Source organism: Hyperolius riggenbachi, chromosome 8 (assembly GCF_040937935.1).
Source record: "Hyperolius riggenbachi isolate aHypRig1 chromosome 8, aHypRig1.pri, whole genome shotgun sequence".
In the NCBI taxonomy this organism is placed as follows: Eukaryota; Metazoa; Chordata; class Amphibia; order Anura; family Hyperoliidae; genus Hyperolius; species Hyperolius riggenbachi.
Genome location: NC_090653.1, coordinates 273,445,122 through 273,465,532, shown reverse-complemented (window position 1 = coordinate 273,465,532; position 20,411 = coordinate 273,445,122). Strand labels below are relative to the sequence as shown.

At 44.2% G+C, this 20,411-nt stretch overlaps 1 protein-coding gene across 4 annotated transcripts in view; it reads left to right on the top strand.

Annotated features, from left to right (window-relative positions):
* SETX (senataxin) overlaps positions 1-20,411 on the top strand; it is a 142,081-nt gene that overhangs the window by 24,139 nt on the left and 97,531 nt on the right. For 2 of the 4 annotated variants that reach the window (XM_068248869.1, XM_068248870.1), the window contains exons 2-3: positions 7,164-7,347; positions 9,224-9,434. In XM_068248869.1, coding sequence (XP_068104970.1) covers positions 7,164-7,347; positions 9,224-9,434 — 395 coding nt within the window. The other 2 variants (XM_068248867.1, XM_068248871.1) reach the window with 2 other exon arrangements.

The following is a 20,411-nucleotide window of genomic DNA, read 5'->3' as shown; positions in this document are numbered from 1 at the left end:
AAATCATGTACTAGTCCTAATCTATAATTGAAATGCAAATTGATGCACATGGATGCAGCTAGCCATAAGTATACTTACATAAGTTTTGTACAGCAGGAGACATTGGCAGCGCTTCCAAACAAGGGCTGCACCCGAATTGACTACCTGCAATAGATGTGCAGAGCTCCACAATTGTGGACTAAAATACACAACATGCATTCAAAACACGTACAGCAAAGGAGGACATCAGCTTCAGTATAATATGTGCACAAATTATTCCCTACTAGACTTCCCTATGGCGGTGATCTGTTGGTCTACAATTCAGTTGCAGCCTATGAGCGCTGTCATTTGTTTGATGTCTGTTTGAGAGAAATGTGTATACCATTTTATGACTAGCAGCACTAGGAAAAAATTGTGTTGTTATCGTTAGACTAGCGGTAGGTCTTCCCCGAGAGGACCTGTCACTGCCGTGGGGAAGTCTAGTAGGTAATAATTTGTGCACATATTATTTATACTGAAGCTGATGTCCTCCTTTGCTGTACCTGTTTTGAATGCATGTTGTGTATTTTAGTCCACAATTGTGGAGCTCTACACATCTATGGCAGGCAGTCAATTCGGATGCAGCCTCTGTTTGGAAGCGCTGCCAATGTCTCCTGCTGTACAAAACTCTGGTTATTACCAACACCTCTGCAACTGTTTATTTTAGGGAAACTGAATAAAAATTGTTCAGTTACTGGTACCGAACCTTTTAAAAAACTGTTATAACGATTCCCTGTCATGTTTCCAGGGATGTCAGGAGCATGGCACTATCACGCAGGGCTGTGGAGTCTGTACAAAAATCATCAGACTCCAACTCCGACACCTCAGTTTATGAAACCTCCGACTCCAGGTACCCAAAATAGCTCTGACTCCTTAGTCTGATACTTACCAGGGCTTTGGTTTTGGTACTAAAATCATCCGATGCTAACTAAGGACTCCCAACTCCTCAGTTTATGAAACCACAGACTCCGACTCCAGGTACCCAAAATGGCTCCGACTCCTCAACTCAAGGTGGCCACTAACGGTCCAATTTCTAGCGAAAAATCGTTCGAGCGATCAGAAATTCTGATCGGATGAAAAATCGTTCACTACACCATCAACTAACCAATCATTGCTTCCTATCTATCACGACCACCAAGAAAATCCAAATTTTCGTTTGACGAAAATTCATTCAGGTGACATTTTTTTTCACTCATTCATAATCGATTGTGTCCACCAATAGAGATTATTTACAACCAATCCGATCAGAATTTCTGATCGCTGGAACGATTTTTCGCTAGAAATTGGACCGTTAGTGGCCAGCTTCAGACTCCTTAGTCTAATACTTACTAGGGCTGTGGATTTGGTACTAATATCATCCGACTCCAACTCACGACTCCGACTCCTCAGTTTATGAATCCACCAACTCCAGGTACCCAAAATGGCTCCAACATTCCGACTCCACGGCCCTGCTATCACTCTCATTTTGTTCCTGTGATAATGTAAAGCATTTTTGGAAACATGTTATTGAGATAATGGCTAAAATCCTTTGGCTTTTGTTTCTAACGTTGTATATGGTTCTTTTAATTGCTGATAACTGGATATTCGCCTGTAACTGACAAGTCTGATCAAATTGACGGAAAATAATTGACCCAGGACTCACCTGGTTATTTTCTAGGTTTAAAATGCTATTGCAGCCTTTTCTTGGCACAGGAGTGTGCATTTTCTTGCATTTTTCAGGTGTTTGCTGCAGCTTGTGAACTCTTAGGCTCCCTGCACACTGCAAATCCGTTTTCCGTTTCCGATTTTCCCTGAATATATTCAACAGAAAAACGGATCAAAAAATGCAGCATGCAGTAAAGATTAAAAATCGGAATCTGATGTAAAAACAGATGAAGAATCTGAATCACATGCAGTGTGCAGGGAGCCTTACAGGTGTGAGACTTTCTGTTTTTGTATTGTGTACACTTACTAAATGCTTAAAATAATACTGAACAGAGAAATCGAATTTGTCATAGAATAGCCGGAATCGTTAAATCCAACATCCTTAAAGCGGGTCTGAGATGAAAAACTAACTATAACAAGTAACTTGTCTGTATATGTTACCTAAAGTTTAGATAGTTTACGCAGCAAATCTAGCTGCAAACAGCTTCAACAATATATGATTATTCCAGTGATACAATGAGAGCAGCCATGTTCTGTTTGTAATCCTTACACACACAGGTAAGCTGCTCTGCATCTCCAGCCCTCAGCCTGTGAAAACTTCACTCCCATCTCCTCCTCCCCTCTGCCTCTGAAATACCGGTCTAGTAACCTCTCCTCCTACCCCAGACTGAGCTCCCATAAGCCCTTGCTACATGGGTCTAAGACTGCCAAGGCACTGGGAAAGCTGTGGGCGAGTCTTGTTAAGTTTATAGGGAATTAGAGTATTAACCACTTGACACCTGAGGCATTTTTCCTCTTGTGGACCAGAGCAATTTTCACCTGTCAGCGCTCCTCCCTTTCTTTTACCAATAACTTAATCACTACTAATCACAGCGTAATGATCTATATCTTGTTTTTCTTGCCACCAATTAGGCTTTCTTTGGGAGTTACAGTATGCCAAGAATTATTTTTATCCTAAATGCATTTTAACATGAATAATAAGAAAAAAAAATATAAAATGCATTATTTTTCCGTTTTTTACCATTATAGTGTTAAAATAAAACATTCTACTGTGGATAAAAGCCACACATTTTATTTGCCAGTTTGTCCCGGTTATTGCAACATTCAAAAAATTTCCCTAGTACAATGTATGGCGCCAATATTTCATTTGGAAATAAAGGTGCATTTTTTCAATTTTGCGTCCATCACTAATTACAAGCCCATAAATTAAAAATTAATAGTAATATACTGCCTTGACATAAATTTTTAAAAAGTTCAGTCCCTAAGGTAACTATATATATATATATATATATATATATATATATATATATATATATATATATATATATATATATATATATATATATATATATATATATATATATATATATATATATATATATATATATATATATAATTTTTTTTTATTTTTTTTTTATGTAATTTTTTTTCCCCCTTTTAAAAAAAAAAAAAGTTTGGGTATTATGGGAGGGTGTGGGAGGGAAATAGTTAATTATATCAGTCAATGTGGGGATTTTTATATAATAAAAATCAATTTTGGTGCAATATACTATTTGGCCACAAGATGTCCTCAGTCGTCATTTCCGATTCACGTACGTAAGCACGTGAATCGGAAGTAATCCGTGGCTGTGTAACACAGGAAGATACAATGAATGCCGGCGTCTCGTAGACGCTGGTATTCATTGAATCGGGGACTTAATTTATGAATGGGACCTGCGGTCCCATTCATTAACTTCCCCTCTAAGCGGCGGTAACGGCGGTGCGCGCGCACGCGCGAACGGGAGCGAGCGGCGGCTGCATGCCGCTGCAGACTTGTTTTCACGGCCCTGCTGCATCCTGTCTTTTTTAAAGGGCCGTGAATATACTGCACGGCATGCAGCAAGTAGTTAAAACAAAAAAAAGGGCTTGAAGAATGCCCTATAAACTATATGAAAGGAACACAATTATGCAATATAGTAAAAATGTATCTCAGACCCACTTTAAAGATATTACTGTTAACCCTTTAGCTGCTTCAGTAGAGTTAAATTTGAAATAAGTGCACTGCTTTTGACCTCAGTGGGCAGAACGTGCTGTAAGCTCTTGGAATCAGAAGTCCTCTGTTGTTGTCTCACACTGCCCCCAGCGACAAGTGGCCATTAATACACATTACAGTAGTACTAATTAGAAGCAGGGAAAATGTAACAAATGAGAACTAAAACAAAAATGAATGAATTGCTATAGGGGTTGTGGAAGTGTGGGCTCCCTTGTCCGGTTGCAACGAAATCTTGGGCTGAATTATTTGATTTGTTTGAATCCGTCTTCAATCTCTCACTTTCTCACAATGTGTCCCAGGCTCTCCTGTACCTCAATAATGATTATGCTTTGGGGGCTTTTCATGTCATGTATAGATATGTTGTTGTCAGCTTGCTGGTCCATCGCCTTTAAATGCAAAGCTGGTGTTTTTGAAATGCAACTAGTTAACCTCCCTAGCGTTATGATTATGCGCAGCCGCACAGCTGCACATGGTTCTTTAAACCTAATTTTTTTTTAATTATGTAGCTAGCCTAGCGCTAGCCACATGATGCCCCCCCCCCCTCCCAGCCGAATCCCACCCACCCTTCTGATCGCCGTCAGGAAATCCCGTTCTGAACGGGATTTCCTGCAGGGCTTCCCCAGTCGCCATGGCGACGAACGGAATGACGTCATCGATGTCGTGACGTCATAGGGAGTCCCGATCCATCCCTCAGCACTGTCTGGCACTGAATGGCCAGGCTGCGCACGGGGTCTCGGGGGGGCTCCTGCGGGTAGCGGCGCATCGGCGGCGATTGGAGCAAACACGCAGCTAGCAAAGTGCTAGCTGCGTGTAAGTGCTTGCTGCGTGTTTGAAAAAAAAGTTATCAAAATCGGCCCAGTGGGGCCTGAGCGGTGCCCTCTAGCGTCTCTGAACGAGTCCCATCTGCCCCCCGAGGTGGATCTTCGGGGGGCAGATGGGACACAGTGGCATGTTCTCTGCCTAATGACATGGCTCTGTGTCCCCCATCCGCCGCTATCTGCCCCCCCACGCCACGCTATAGCCCCCGCCCCCCCTGAGTTTAGTGACAAGATCAGAGTTAATTGATTTTGCTTTTTGGCCCCAACCCCTTTAGCACCTCCGTTTTACCATACTTAAAGCGGATATCCAGTCTAAAAACTAAAATTCTGGTGTCCTCCTGTAAAAGAAAGCCATAGCTACCTGCGCTGTTCCCTGTCCCCTGCCTGCTCCTAATCTTTTGATAGTTTGATGTTGCATTATGCATGTTGTAGTGCCAGAATTAGGACACAAACGGAGGGGAGTCTCTGCAGCACGGCATATGTGACTACACAAAATAGTACATTTTTGTGCTAATGAAGATCTCTACATTGAACTTGGCTGTAGGGACAGCAATGGATCCTGGATAGCTGGTCTGCAGTGAGTATTTTTCATGTGTGCTGTTTAATTTTTAATAATTCAGCTGTGCCAATAGATGGGCTTCAAGGCGAACACTAATAATCTAGTGCAGGAGACTTGGGCGCAGCCAGCGCCACCATAGGCCGTAATAGGAATTATTAAATTTTTTTTATTTTTTTATTTTTTTTTTAATGAAAATAAGTGATTGGAAATATTCCTTTGTGACCAACAACGATTTTTTTTATTATTTTTTTTTTGATTTCTGCAAAGAAATGATTGTATCTGTCACAGACAGAATAATCGATCATACCTTTTGAACTGGGATATGAAGACCTATGCAGTATTTACTAGGGCCAGGGTGAATTACTAATGATAAATATTTCGTATTGAGAAAATTTCTTTGATTTAACGTGAATGATTTTGGTTATTTCGTCATATTCGAAAATGTTTAAAATGGTTTAAATACATGTAAAAACCATATGTGTGTGAGTATTTTATATATATATTTGTCCTCCACTGATCAAAAACAAGGTAAAAAATTAGATCACATTATCAGTGTTGACATTTTTGCCACACCTGGAAAAGCATATCCCCCTCAATCGGCCCAGTACCTTACCAGCCTTGGGGGAGCCCCTGACACCCCCAGCCCACCCCATTAGGGACCCAGACACGTTGAGACTCCGGTGCCCAGCATGCCCCCGACAAACTGCACTGGTGAATACAACCCTCCTGGAATCCCACATCCTTCAGCCCATCCTGTAGGAGAGCCGGACACATGAAGGGGTACCCTGCTGCCCAACAGAAAAATCCAAGAGGTCCGCACACTCGAAGAATAAGCATCCAAGATTTATTCAAACATCGTGACAAAGTTCCATTCCAAAGACCAACGATTCGTTTCGGGGCCCCGTGGGGTCCCCTTTGTCAAGGCAACACGAACAGAATGGTGTTCATGTTGCCTTGACAAAGAGGACCCCACGGGGCCCCGAAACGAATCGTTGGTCTTTGGAATGGAACTTTGTCACGATGTTTGAATAAATCTTGGATGCTTATTCTTCGAGTGTGCGGACCTCTTGGATTTTTCTGTTTGTCGTTTATGGGTCCCAGCACCTCAACCGTGGTGTGCAATCTTTTATCGATCTGCTGCCCAACAGGGTCCGACCCAAGATGTCCCGGACGCACAGCACTGGGAGGAACAACCACACTCACTAGAAAATCTAATAATTAAGGCAGATCAATTCAACCACTATGGTGCCCTTATACTTACAGGTCCCTTGATTATGCCTACCTACCCTCCAGTTTAGCCCATAGTGCGTTGGAGAACGCTCAAAGCATACGTTTTGTTGTATGCGTTTTGATATGCGTTTTGCACTGCAGTGAGTGTGCGTTTTTAATCCGTTTTCAATGCGTTACAGGACATAGGAAAACGCAGATAATTTTTTTTTTCTTTTAGTTTTCAACTTTCTACATTGTTCCTCTGTTGCATTCTGGGACTGATTGCCTGCATTAACGGATTAAAAACGCGCATAGTGTGCGTTTTACATTGACTAACATTGTAACGCATAAAGCTAGCGTTGGCCAAAAAACTGCGCCTGGGTGCAGTGCAACGCAACGCACACAAAAAGGCTGCGTTATATGTGAAAGCTAAAATGAAAGTCTATGGACTTTCATTTCACCTTGGGTAACGTAAACTTTATCCTTTGCGTTGAAACGCAGAAAATCTGCCCTAATGTGAAAGAGCCCTTAGTTTTTTCTGTTTATTTTTGCAAAATGTTTTTCTTTGCTTCTAATAATTATTGAGCCATTGCTAAAAACAGCGTTTTCTGCACTGTAAACTTTGTATTCTAGACCAAAATGATCAAACTTTGTGAAGAAGTTCTTCATATCGTGCTGTGCAAACAATGATAACCAGTTTTCTGCAGGCAGAGCCCAGCCAATGTATTTTATTTGCGCATGATACATTGTTTTACATTTTTACATTTTTATTTTTTTTTGTAGCTGTAGTTAATTGCATCTAGTGCTCTAGTTATTCATTGAGTTGAATATCTTGGCACCTGGTTCTCACGGATTTCTCATTTTTGTTTTTTGTCACTCACAGAATAATGAGCACCTGTCGCTGGTGCACCCCCAGTGGTTCTGAGGTAGCAGAACTGCTGAAGAGCTATGCCGCTACAGAGTTACCAAGTGAGGATCTTATTGGGGCCAACGATGATCTCTCCTACTGCATGGAGTGTGTGGTGGAATACCACAAGGCTCGCGAGGAGGCTCCGCAGCTGCACAAGGTAATACCAGCCTGAGGGAACAAACGTGTTGACCGTGTTATAAAAAAACTGCATACCTTATATACCTGACCCTACTATTTGACCCTCGTATTTTTGAAACTACGAAGAGACAAGTTAAAGACAACACAAAGTACTGTAGATTTGCCCCCTTGTTAGTATAAAATAAATTTCCTCCTCCTAGCAAGTTTAGCCAAGCTCCTCCCCACCCTCGCTGGAGTTATAGCTGACTGCTTCACCATAACACTTATAGATATGCTCCCCTCCTTGTAACTTTATAACTATATCCCCTTTTATCCCTTTCTCACATAATAAATATGCCCATCACCATACAGAGAATGAGTGTGACTTCCTCCACCATAACAAGCATAGCCGTTCTTGCCTATCCATAACAGCTGAAGCCATTCAATTGGGAAATGTATGTATAACAAGTAGCCTTTTTCTCACCCCGTTGGTGTGATTAGAGTTTAGTCAAAGCACCCAGTCTGTATTCTTGTTTGGGTTGGTGGCTTAAAGTATTTGAAGTACAGAATCAGAAGGAGAGCCAAGAAGATCAATCTTTCTGTTAAAGGAGGTAATATGCCAGACTCCAGATCTCTCTCGGTACACGGCCGTTTTAAGGTTAGGCAATGGAGGTTTTGGCTGAGGTTAGAAACCCGGGCAGTGGAGGGGATGTTAAGTACATGAAAGGGATGTTAAAGAGAAACCGTAACGAAGAATTGAACTTCATCCCAATAAGTAGCTGATACCCCCTTTCCCATGATAAATCTATTCCTTTTCTTAAACTGATCATCAGGGGGCTCTGTATGGCTGATATTGTGGTGAAACCCTTCCCACAGTGTAATGTCAGCGCCTCACAGCTCTGAGTTCCTGACATCACACTGTGGGAGCCTTGTTGCATTGTGGAAAATAAGAGCTTTTTTCAAGTGCCAAAAAAGGCAAGCAGCATCTCCTTCCAGTGACATCACCTGCCAGCAGTAAAATGTGATAAATGTCAGAATGTAAATCAGGAAGAGGAAAAATTTTACAATGAGCAAACACTAACTAAATCATTTATACATAATTATTGTAAAAATTAAGCACCTTTTTATTACATTATTTTCACTGTAGTGAAAGACCAGGTCTAGGCAGCACAGAAGGGTTGGGGTTTGGCTGTGTGGAGTGGGCAGAAGTACTCTTTGGTATTGATATGGGAGACTGTTGAAGTGGGGTAAGGCTTGCAAGTGTTGTCCATGTGGGTAAATGTTTCTGCAGTTTATGACTTGTTGCAGAGTTGTGAAAGTATCCAGCAGAAGGACATTGGAGACATTTTTATTTCTTTGCCGTGTTGGTTAACGATAGGCTGTAGAAGAGCTCGACCCCTTCTTCATTGGAAAGAATGAAAGCATTCATCTAGGCGACTGTATAAACATTTGCCGCCATCTTTTGAATTGGGGCGGTAGATCATGCTTTCACAGGCGCTACATGCGGCTTCTGGGAGTCCCCAAGCTTTTAAATGCAGCTGATTACACAAACCACTGCAAATAATTTGCAAAATAAATGGGCAGTATAAAAAAGCATTTTGAAACTGTTCAAACGAAAGGAAACAAAATGCTTTCACAACCTGTCTGAACTGTCCCCAAGGATGTTCAATGAGATGCCAATAATTACGAACTTATGCAAACTGTCAATTTATGCTTCTTGAACATAGACTAGTCAAAATCCACCTTGAGGGAACCTAGCAGGCTTGACATTTGCATACAGAATTTGCATTATCCAACATGAACTTGGATTTTTTGGAAACTGCTTGACCATCCCTAGTGGACAAGCATGATTCATAGTTTATATTTTATAGAGTATACTGTGTGTGACTAGCAGATGTTTCTTCTGTCCTCCTCAGGCATTGTGGAAGATGGAGACATCGCGGCTCATCTCGCAGCTGGAGGAGTCCATGCGGAAAGAGATTGAAGAGGACGATGAGCTCTTCTTAGTGGAAGAGGATGGAGATAAGCAACTTATCGGGTACACTGGCCCAAATTTTGAGAGCAATGTGCGGGTTCCACTGTTGGAGATTCTCAGATTTCCATATTTGCTGCTCAACAGTCGTGTCTGTAAGTACAACAAAAAATGGATGGGAAAATGAAAAGGCATCCAGTTTTGGAAAAGAAGTGGGTTTTAGAGAAGTTTTGGTAATCTATGAGTTTAATATCTGCACTCCCTCTGATTTTTCCTGTAGAATGCTCTCATAGCACATCCTGCAGGCTTACATTTTACCTGAGATGGGGATTCGAAGAAAAAAAATATACAAAAGCTGGTGCTTCCTCCAGCTCCCTCCGACCTAATTGCTCCCTCGTTGATCTCAGTTGCCACCTGGTTCGTCTGCAACTGGCCCTGGTAAATTGCGCAGTCCAGCCACATGCGCTTGATTTACCGGGAGCATACGACACAGACCCAGTGACAGGAGGGGGCGCGCGTCCTGGACACACATGTGCAGATGGCCAAGGACAGGAGGACTTTCTGGGGCCAATTGCAGAAGAACCAGGAGGCAACTGAGGACGAGGGGGCGATCAGTCTAGAGGGGGCTGGGGGAAGCCCCAGGAATTTTTCAGTAGTCGTATCACTTTTTTATCTCTAACAAAGTAAAGTTTTATTTGTGAAGCAAGTAATTACTGTATGTTTTGGACTTTAAGATGCACTTTTTCTTCCCCTAAAGGGGGGAAATTCTCTCCGATATGAACCGCCAACCATTCATGATGTTGAGGACTCCCTGTACTGTTCTGTCTCCCCCTGTGCCCTCCTTGCCAACCCCCCCCCCCCAGCAGAGCAAGGACACTGGGGGACAAAAAGGGGCACAGAGGAAGACAAAAGGGGGACAATAGAGGACACTGGCACAGCGGGGGACAAAACAAGGGGCGGCATGAGTACATGTGGGGAGCACAGGAGGTACTAGGGGGACGTACTGTAATTGGGGGGAGAACATCCACAAGTCACCCCTGAACCATGGACGCACCAGGTTTAGTGTATTCCCATAAGTTAGAATTATGCTGTTGCTTATGTTTTTAGAGCAGAAAGGAAGTTCTTATTTCAGGTTTGCTTTAATGTGCCCTGGCTCAGTGTTCAATAGAATATAAATAGAATATAAATCCATGTTCCAAGCCACAGCGCTGAGCAGTGATTAGCTGGTGAGATCATCCTCTTTGCATAAACAGCTCCCTGACCTTGTGGAGATCGGTGTCAGGGAAAGGCTTGTTTGAAAAGCCACATCTCATTAGAGATTTTCTGTAACCATTTTTTCCCTTATTTTTATTTCCAAAAATGACCTTGAGGTTGACCAACCCTGAAGGGAAACTTCCCAATTTCGTTTTACAGATTTCTCTTTCATTTGGCATGGTATCATTCTGCTGCCAACGGATGTTTTTCTGAAGCTGTGGAGGAAAAGTACGGTATTTGCTATTCTCATCTGTAGAACATACACAGCCCTGCAACTTACAGCTTCCCCTTTGCTCTAAATGTGCTCTAAATGTGGTTAATTGCTGTTCAGTAAGCAGTGCACTCGCACTTAGAGACTCTGTAACATTAAAAAGATCCCCTGGGGGGTACTCACCTCGGGTGGGGGAAGCCTCCGGATCCTAATGAGGCTTCCCACGCCGTCCTCTGTCCTCTGTCCCACGGAGGTCTCGCCGCAGCCCTCAGAACAGCCGGCGACTGTGCCGACTGTCAGTTCAATATTTACCTTTGCTGGCTCCAGCGGGGGGCGCTGTGGCGGCTTTCCGTTCCGAACTACACGGAAATACCCGATCTCATTCGGGTCCGCTCTACTGCGCAGGCGCAGGAAACTTGCGCCTGCGCAGTAGAGCAGACCCGACGGCGATCGGGTATTTCCGTGTAGTTCGGAGCCGACAGCCGTCAGAGCGCCTGCGCAGGAGCCAGGAAGGTAAATATTGACGTCACCGCTGCACGGAGGGCTGCAGGAAGCCTCATTAGGATCCGGAGGCTTCCCCCACCCGAGGTGAGTACCCCCCAGGGGATCTTTTCATGTTACAGTTCCTCTTTAACCTCCTTGCCGGTCTAATAAATCCGGCAAGGAGGCAGCGCCGCACATTTTTTTTTTTTTATTTTAAATCATGTAGCGAGCCAAGGGCTCGCTACATGATAGCCACTAAGCGGCGGCATCCCCCCACCCACTCCGATCGCCTTCGGCGATCAGAGTATGCAGGGAATCCCGTTGAGAACGGGATTTCCTGCAGGGCTTCCCCGGTCGCCATGGCGACGGGGCGGGATGACGTCACCGACGTCATGGACGTCGGGACGTCATAGGGAATCCCGATCCGCCCCTCAACGCTGCCTGGCACTGATTGGCCAGGCAGCGCAGGGCTCTGGGGCGGGAGGGAGCGACTCGGCGCGGCGGATCGGCGGCGAGCGGCGGCGATCGGAAGTTACAAGCAGCTAGCAAAGTGCTAGCTGCTTGTAACAAAAAAAAAATTATGCAAATCGGCCCAGCGGGGCCTGAGATATCCTCCTGCGCAGGTTACCCCGAGCTGAGCTCGGGATAACCGGCAAGGAGGTTAAAGAGGAACTTTATAGCCCAGGATTGAATTTCATTCCAATCAGTAGCCGATACCCCCTTTCCTTGGAGAAATCTCTAACTTAAAGGGACTCCGAGCAGTGCAGAAACTATGGAAAGATGCATATCATTTTAAAGCTCTCTTTCTCCTCTTTCCAATGATATATAAACCGCCGCCCTACGCCTTTTACTTTTCACTATTTTCGCGATTAACCACCCTGGCGTTCTATTAAGATCGCCAGGGCGGCTGCATGAGGGTTTTTTTTAAATAAAAAAAAAACTATTTCATGCATCCAACTGAAAGTTGGCTGCATGAAAGCCCACTAGATGGCGCTCCGGAGGCGTTCTTCTGATCGCCTCCGGCGGCCAAAAGTAACACGGAAGGCCGCAATGAGCAGCCTTCCGTGTTTGGCTTCTCCTGTCGCCATGGCGACGAGCGGAGTGACGTCATGGACGTCAGCCGACGTCCTGACGTCAGCCGCCTCCGATCCAGCCCTTAGCGCTGGCCGGAACTATTTGTTCCGGCTGCGCAGGGCTCAGGCGGCTGGGGGGACCCTCTTTCGCCGCTGCTCGCGGCGGATCGCCGCAGAGCGGCGGCGATCGGGCAGCACACGCGGCTGGCAAAGTGCCGGCTGCGTGTGCTGCTCTTTATTTCATCAAAATCGGCCCAGCAGGGCCTGAGCGGCACCCTCTGGCGGTAATGGACGAGCTGAGCTCGTCCATACCGCTAAGGTGGTTAAAATTGCCGCGGCCACGATTTCAATCGCGAAAATAGAGAAAACTAAAAGGCATAGGGTGACGATTTAGGTGTCGCCAGAAAGAGGAGAAAGAGAGCTTTAAAATGATATCCATCTTTCCATAGTTACTTGTACTACACAGGACGACACTTTCCCCAGTGTCAGCAGCTCCATTCAGCAGAATGGAACTGCTGATTTTAGGAAAAAATCGCCCTGTGTAATACAATGTAATAATATAGACAGCTCCGTATTGCTCCTATTAGAGAGACAAGACATGACATCTAAAAGATATTCCTGCGCAGAGAATATCAACATTTAAAAACCCAGGGCCAACAAGATACTGCTTAGCATGGCTAAACTTGCTTGCAGGAGCGTCAGTCATGCAGACTCAAAACGTTCCCGCAGTCAAGCAACCACTAGCCGATTACTCATGCACACACACACTTTTAGTCATTCACCCAGCAGCTGCCTCCCTCTACCAGAGATAAAGTCCATAAAGATTATAGACATGCATGCCCAATTTGGCCGGTGAAGCAGATACGTTATCCCTCCGTGTAGCCAGTCCAAAAGGCAATGTGTTAGGCAGAAGCAAGGGGAAGCGTAAAAGCTGCTAACAAGCCTTCATATACAGCAGTTGCAGTTCAGCAGCATACTTGCGTGTTAGCAGGGTCACTTCGGATCGTCATGGCTGTGCACTTGGCAATTAATCCATACAAGGCCACAGCGAAAGGATTGTAGTCCTAATAATAGTTCATCCAGGACCTCTGCGTCATCAGGCGCTTCTTCAGGACGCCCTGAAGAAGCGTCTGATGGCGCGAAACGCGCAGGTAGGAGGGGCCACCAAGTCTGTGCATGTGCGCACGTGATCTGCTTGGCCAACCACGCTGACACACCGCTAGCCATGCAGCATTATCACAGCCTTGTTTGCAGAGACCGCGTGAGTGGCGGCGCACAGATTTAAATGCAGAGGTCCTGCACAGCCATGACGATCCGAAGTGACCCTGCTAACATGCAAGTATACTGCTGAACTGCAACTGCTGTATATGAAGGCTTGATTAGCAGTTTTTTTTACGCATCCCCTTGCTTCTGCCTAACTTATTGCCTTTTCGACTGGCTACACAAAGGGATAACGTATCTGCTTCACCGGCCAAATTGGGCATGCATGTCTAGTGGTTGCTTGACTGCAGGAATGTTTTGAGTCTGCGTGACTGACGCTCCTGCAAGCAAGTTTAGCCATGCTAAGCAGTATCTTGTTGGCCCTGTATTTTTAAAGGCTGATATTCTCTGCGCAGAATATCTGGAATATCTTTTAGATGTCTTGTCTTGGCTCTCTAATAGGAGCAATACGGAGCTGTTTATACTTGTGCAATAAAGTTGTTACTATTGGATCAAATTAATTAATAAGTTGTGCATAGACCCCTTACTCTAGATTCTCGTAAGCAAGCAGTATCTCCCTCTGTGCATAGAACGCTAAATAACGAACATTCCGTGCAGATCACCTGCCAGAACTAAAGATGCCATCACCAGTTATAAATTTCAGAATGTAAATCAGGGAGAGAGATGATTTTACAATGGGCAAACACTGACTAAATAATGTATAAGGGCCTGTTTCCACTACACGCAGATTGGATGCAGAAAACGGACTCCAATGAATGCCTATGGGAAATCTGCATCAGAAAACTTGCGTTTAGTGGAAACAGGCCCATAGACATTCATTGGAGTCAGGTTTTCTGCATTCAGAATCCGCGTGTAGTGGAAATAGGCCCTAAACGAATATTGTAAACAATGAGCAGTTTTATTCATTTTTATTTTCACTACAGTTCCTCTTTAAGTTCTCAGCTACCCTTCTCCCCCACCAATATCAAATCAGTGACCTAGTCACTGGCCCAGACTGAGCATGCAGATCAGATGCTGCGACTCTAGTGTGACTCTGCTGGCTGCATGCTTGCTGCAGGGGTGTGGCTCAAACAACTACAGTAAAATCAATAATAAAATGTATAATGAGATGAAGATGGCAGCCTCTGTATCCCTCTCACTTCAGGTTTCCCTTTAAATACTGTCACATTTACATCGTCATTCTGATTACCTAATTCTGCCTCCGCCATGTTTACATTTTCTGTTCCTCCTCTCCATAACGCCATGTTGTTTATCATGCCCCCCTCATTACACATTAATTTATGCCCCACCTCTCTGTGGCTGGCAGGATAAGAGAGCTTCCACGCCTGCTCCATTACATGAGACATGCAGTTCTGCCCCCACCCTCTCCACACTAAAACATAGTGATGGGCAAACAGCGCAAACGATTGTTCGTGAACCGTTCACAGGCGTTTTCACATTCGTTCATTTGTTGTGGATCCATTGACTTTAAAGAGAACCCGAGGTGTGTTTAAAGAATGTTATCTGCATACAGAGGTTGATTCTGCCTATACAGCCCAGCCTCTGTTGCTATCCCAAACCCCACTAAGGTCCCCCTGCACTCTGCAATCCCTCATAAATCACAGCCGTGCCGTGAGGCTGTGTTTACATCTGTAGTGTCAGTCTCAGCTGCTCCCCCGCCTCCTGCATAGCTCCGGTCCCTGCCCCCGTCCCTTCCTTCCAATCAGCAGGGAGGGAAGGAATGCAGGCGGGGACTGAAGTTCTGCAGGAGGCGGGGAGAGCAGCAGACTGACACTATAGAGATAAACACAGCCAGCTCTGACAAGCTGTTTGTCAGCAGCGTGGCTGTGATTTATGAGGGATTGCAGAGTGCAGGGGGACCTTAGGGGGGTTTGGGATAGCAACAGAGGCTGGGCTGTATAGGCAGATTCAGCCTCTGTATGCAGATAATATTCTTCAAACCCACCTCGGGTTCTCTTTAAAGGGATTCCGAGCACCTTTCATGGGTATGCCTTTAAGACTCCGACCAGTACTGCAAAGTACTTAAAGATGCATACCTTTCTGTAGCTTGTGCTCTCCTCTTTCATTAGATGCCTAATTCGCCATTCTACACCAAATAATTTTCATTCGATTTCAATTTAAACATCGTGGATGCCATCTTGGCTATGTTATAACTTCCGGGTCACCCGTCTTCTCTGTTAGAGAAATGCATCACTGAATGATGCAGGAAGAGTAAGTGACACGAATGGCCATTGCAAGAGGCTCCTCCAGAGGGGTCATAGCATGACTTTGTTGGAAGTCGTCTGGCTTAAAGAAAACCTGAACTGAAAATTAAGTCAAAATAAGCATACACAAGTCATAATTCCCATGTAGTCTACTCCTCAGTGTCTTTCTCCTGTCCCGCGTCCTGTTTGTTCACTGTGATCAAGGGAATTTTCCGTCCTCCATTTTGAAAATGGCCATTACCCCATAACCGCTTCCTGGTCAGCACACTGCTAAAGTGTAACATCGCCCACTTGAGCCATAGGGAAACATGGACATTACCTGGTACATCAGTTTTCCTCTCAGCTATAACTGAAAGGAACTGATATTTTATTGACAGCAACTGAAATATTTCAGATCTGACAGAATATTGTCAGAACTGGAAGGAATTATTGTCCGAAGAAAATTGTGAGCTTCTGAGAGGAACTGATGGCGAGGTAACTATGTAATGTTCATTTGAAGTTACCTCCTGTGTTTATTTTAAATATCTTTACTCAGTACAGGTTCTCTTTAAACGCATGCCCATGAGAGGTGCTTAGAGTCCCTTTAACCCCCTTGGCGGTATGAAAAATACCGCCAGGGGGCAGCGCAGCAGTTTTTTTTTTTTTTTATTTTTTTTTAAATCATGTAGCGAGCCCTGGGCATACCCCCAGCCCCGCCGATCGCCTCCGGCGATAGGCGATCAGGAAATCCCGTTCAAAGAACGGGATTTCCTGGAGGGCTTCCCCCATCGCCATGGCGACGGGGCGGGATGACGTCAGCGACGTCGGGACGTCATTGGGAGACCCGATCCACCCCTTGGCGCTGCCTGGTACTGATTGGCCAGGCAGCGCAGGGGTCTGGGGGGGGGGGGTGCGCGCCGCACCGGATAGCGGCGATCGGGGTGCTGGCGCAGCTAGCAAAGTGCTAGCTGCGTCCAGCAAAAAAAAAATTATTTAAATCGGCCCAGCAGGGCCTGAGCGGCACCCTCCGGCGGCTTACCCTGTGTCACACACGGGGTTACCGCTAAGGAGGTTAATGGGGCCCACCGCAAATGAATGTTCATGAAAGGATCACAAACTTGTCTACTCGCAAGATGCCTTCTCGTTACTTACTGCCTCTTTACTCCACTACTTGCTGCTGGGGGCTCCCAAAAGAAATGTAGCACAGTCATTTTTACTGCTTAAACCTCCCACAACCTTCCCGAACATCACTCATGTCTTACAGCTCCTTTGCCAGCTCCATTGTGTGGGTACATATTTCATTGGAATGACCAGATTCTGTTGAGCTGCAATGCTGGCCACAGAGTCCTCTCTCTGTAGCAGATGGAGGAGCTGACAAATTAGTTTTTCACTAGCTGGGGAACACCTAATCTGCTGCCAGCTCCATGAGCTCTATGCCCATCTGTCTCGTATACCATGATTTCTCTTAAAGAGGCACTGTAGTGACCTATAGTAGAATGCAGTAAATTATTCAGGATCACCACTTTTACAGTAATTTTCCTGGTATCAAAATCACTCCGTATAGCTATACAATGCTGTGTATTGTATGTAGCGCCACCCTCTCAGTGATGCCTACGCTTATTAGGTGTGTGGAAGTCTCCCCCCAGAGTATTCTGGGAGACAAGGTATATTTTCTACTGGCTTTAGAACTCTCAGTAACCAAACATTCCTCAGAAATCACCTGCCAGCAGTAAAGGTGTGGCCACCTGTGATAAGTTTCGGAATATAAATCGAGGTGAGAAAAGATTTTACAATAGAAAAACACTGACTAAATAGCAACTTTAAAAAATGTATTATTATTATTTTATTTTCACTACTTTTTAACAGGCTGCTTGAAATATAATAGTGGCATACACCTCTATTCACTTTAGCTAGCAATGAAGAGTCTTGGACCGGTCCGTAAACTTTCATTTCCTTAGGAAATATGGCTTTGCTTTAGTTTTGTTTTGAGTAGAGCAGGCGGAGAGTAATGGTTTGTTTACATTCTGTGGCTGTTGTGGTATGTGACTGGAAATGATGATGAAATAGCTCTAGGCGGGTGCTGATGTAACGCTGGCTTCTGTGTGTGTTTTGTAACAGTGAAGTTATTGTGTGCTACCAGGCCAGGGTGTTTGGAAGCGAGGCAGACATTTGAATTGTTTTATTTTTTTTAAGGGAGAATCCACTTCTGTTAAAATTGCCAGAAATACAGAATCCACTTTCAATATATGACTGCCTTCAGTGTTGACGGGTGATTTGCATGTCTTGAAATTTTATGTAATTTAAAATATTACCGTACAGCCAAGTAATGGCTGTGCATCCTCGGCAATAGGATTTTTTGTACTTTATTTGAAGCACGTGTACAGTGCACGATCAGTGACAGAAGGGGTTAACTTGCCTATATCGCTGCGTGCTGCTTTCCATCTTTTCAGTACTTCCACCTCCACAGGTGAACTTCTGTTGGGGAAAGCAGATGTATCAGGAAATGGAAGTGCAGCGTGTTGTACATTGGTGAGAGGCAGCAATATAGGTGAGTTAAAGAGGAACTCCAGTGAAAATAATGTAATGAACAAAAGTGCTTATTTTTTACAATAATGATGTATAAATGATTTAGTCAGTGTTTGCCCACTGTAAAATCTTTCCTTTCCCTGATTTACATTCTGACATTTATCAAATAACGACATTTTTGCTGCTGGCAGGTAATGTCAGTGGAAGTAGCTGCTGCTTGCTTTTTTGGTAGTTGGAAACAGCTGTTCTTTCCCACAGTGCAACAAGGCTCCCACCGTGTGATGTCAGCATCCTTATGATCCATTTGAGAAAAGGTAAAGATTTCATGTGGAAAAGGGGGTATCAGCTGCTGATTGGGATGAAGTTCATTTCTTCGTTTAAGATTTCTCTTTAACCGCTTTTACCATGGGCCACATCCCTGTGCATGCCAAAACTATTTTTGGCATGCTCAACCCTATTAGCCACCAGAACCTTCAAAATATGCAATACGGATCTCCACTGTAATCGGCCACCGTTGTTACACACTATATGTAACTGAGAGGATCAGAGGCCCTCCTAATAGTGTGAGACATCCTGTGGAGAGAAGCTCTTGACTTAATTCTGCGCTGCAGTAAGAGGGTGATATGTGGTTTAACGAGTATGGTGCCGATATCGTTGTGGTATCGCCTTTCTTTGAAAAACCTGTTTTTATGAAAAAGTATGTCCCGTGTCAAATCAAGTTCATGCTGTCAAGGTAAAGTTCAAACATGTCTACTGCTAACAAAATAGCTGATAAAAAATCTGCACTCTTACATTTCCCTCCTCCTTTCATCCATGTCTGTCCCTTTTTTAATTTTTTTCTATTGCAAGGGTTAATTAACCAGTGCATATTATCTGCCTTTATAGCAGTTGGGTTCTAATTACAGGCCTTAAAAGGTCTGTGTGGCTGTGATGAAATATTCAGTAAGTCATTCATTCTCATTGTGGGAACTGAATGAACCAGATTTTATGCCACAGTGACATGGCTGTTTACATATCATCTACATAGACATGGTAGATGGAGTTTGAATCGCTGCCTCAGTTGAGAATGTAGTATAAGTACAGGGGTTACTGAGGTTACTTAAAAATCTGGCTACTAGGGATGAGAAGCCGAAGAGAGTTAATATAACTTGATGATGTCTGTGTTCCACGCTACACTCCATCCTCCTGACACGTCCTGCTTCGCAACCGGATATTGTGTTGTCAAACAGGAAGTTTCTGGAGCACAGAGAGCAGTGTGGAGTGCTGCGGCAAGAGGATGCCATGCTGGTAAATTAAAGCTTTCTGCAAAGCTCCCATCCTTGGCATGCGTGGGTACAGTTTTGCATCTAATGATGGCCACTGTTCACTTCCTTAGCATGCCTGCTGAAAGCCCCTCCCTCTGCACCACAGCATTGTTGCTTCTCTCCACTCCTTAGCAACAATATGCATTACTCTGACACACTGGAGCGAAACATCTGTACAGCGCTCAATCCCTGCATTGTCTTCCACCAAATCAAACAGCACAGAATTCCAGCTGTCATCTATTTCCTGTTATCTAATGCACATTGCTATAAAGCCATCTCGGTGGACATTACTGCAATTAACATGATGGACTACATTCATGACCTCCTATTCCTAGTTTCCTATAACAAGGCAAGCTTAGAGATATTGAAACATAATACGGTAATTAGCAGGGCTGTGGAGTCGGAGTCGGAGTCGTGGAGTCGGAGTCGTGGAGTCGGGCAATTTTGGGTGCCTGGAGTCGGAGTCGGGAAAAAATGCACCGACTCCGACTCCTAATGAATTTGTAACTGTAATTAAAATAGAAAATATGATAAAATGTTCTATTTCTCAGATAATAGTCATTAAAAATAATGTATATATACAGTATATATACAGTAATAGCTGTGCTTAGTCTACAAAAATGAAATAAACCAATCAAAATTAGTTACTTGTGCTGCTTCAATAAAGCAGTCCCCGTATTTTTCAAGTCAGATATACATATCTGATTGTGACTGTATATATGATGTGTACACAGGAATCTCTTATATACACTAAATAACATCTATGCTGTAAGTATAAAGCCTGATGGTTAGCCATGTCACTATATAGAGATGGTCAACGAGATGGAAATAATTCTGCATTGATGCTGATTTATGCAAATGTATGCACTCCCTTTGC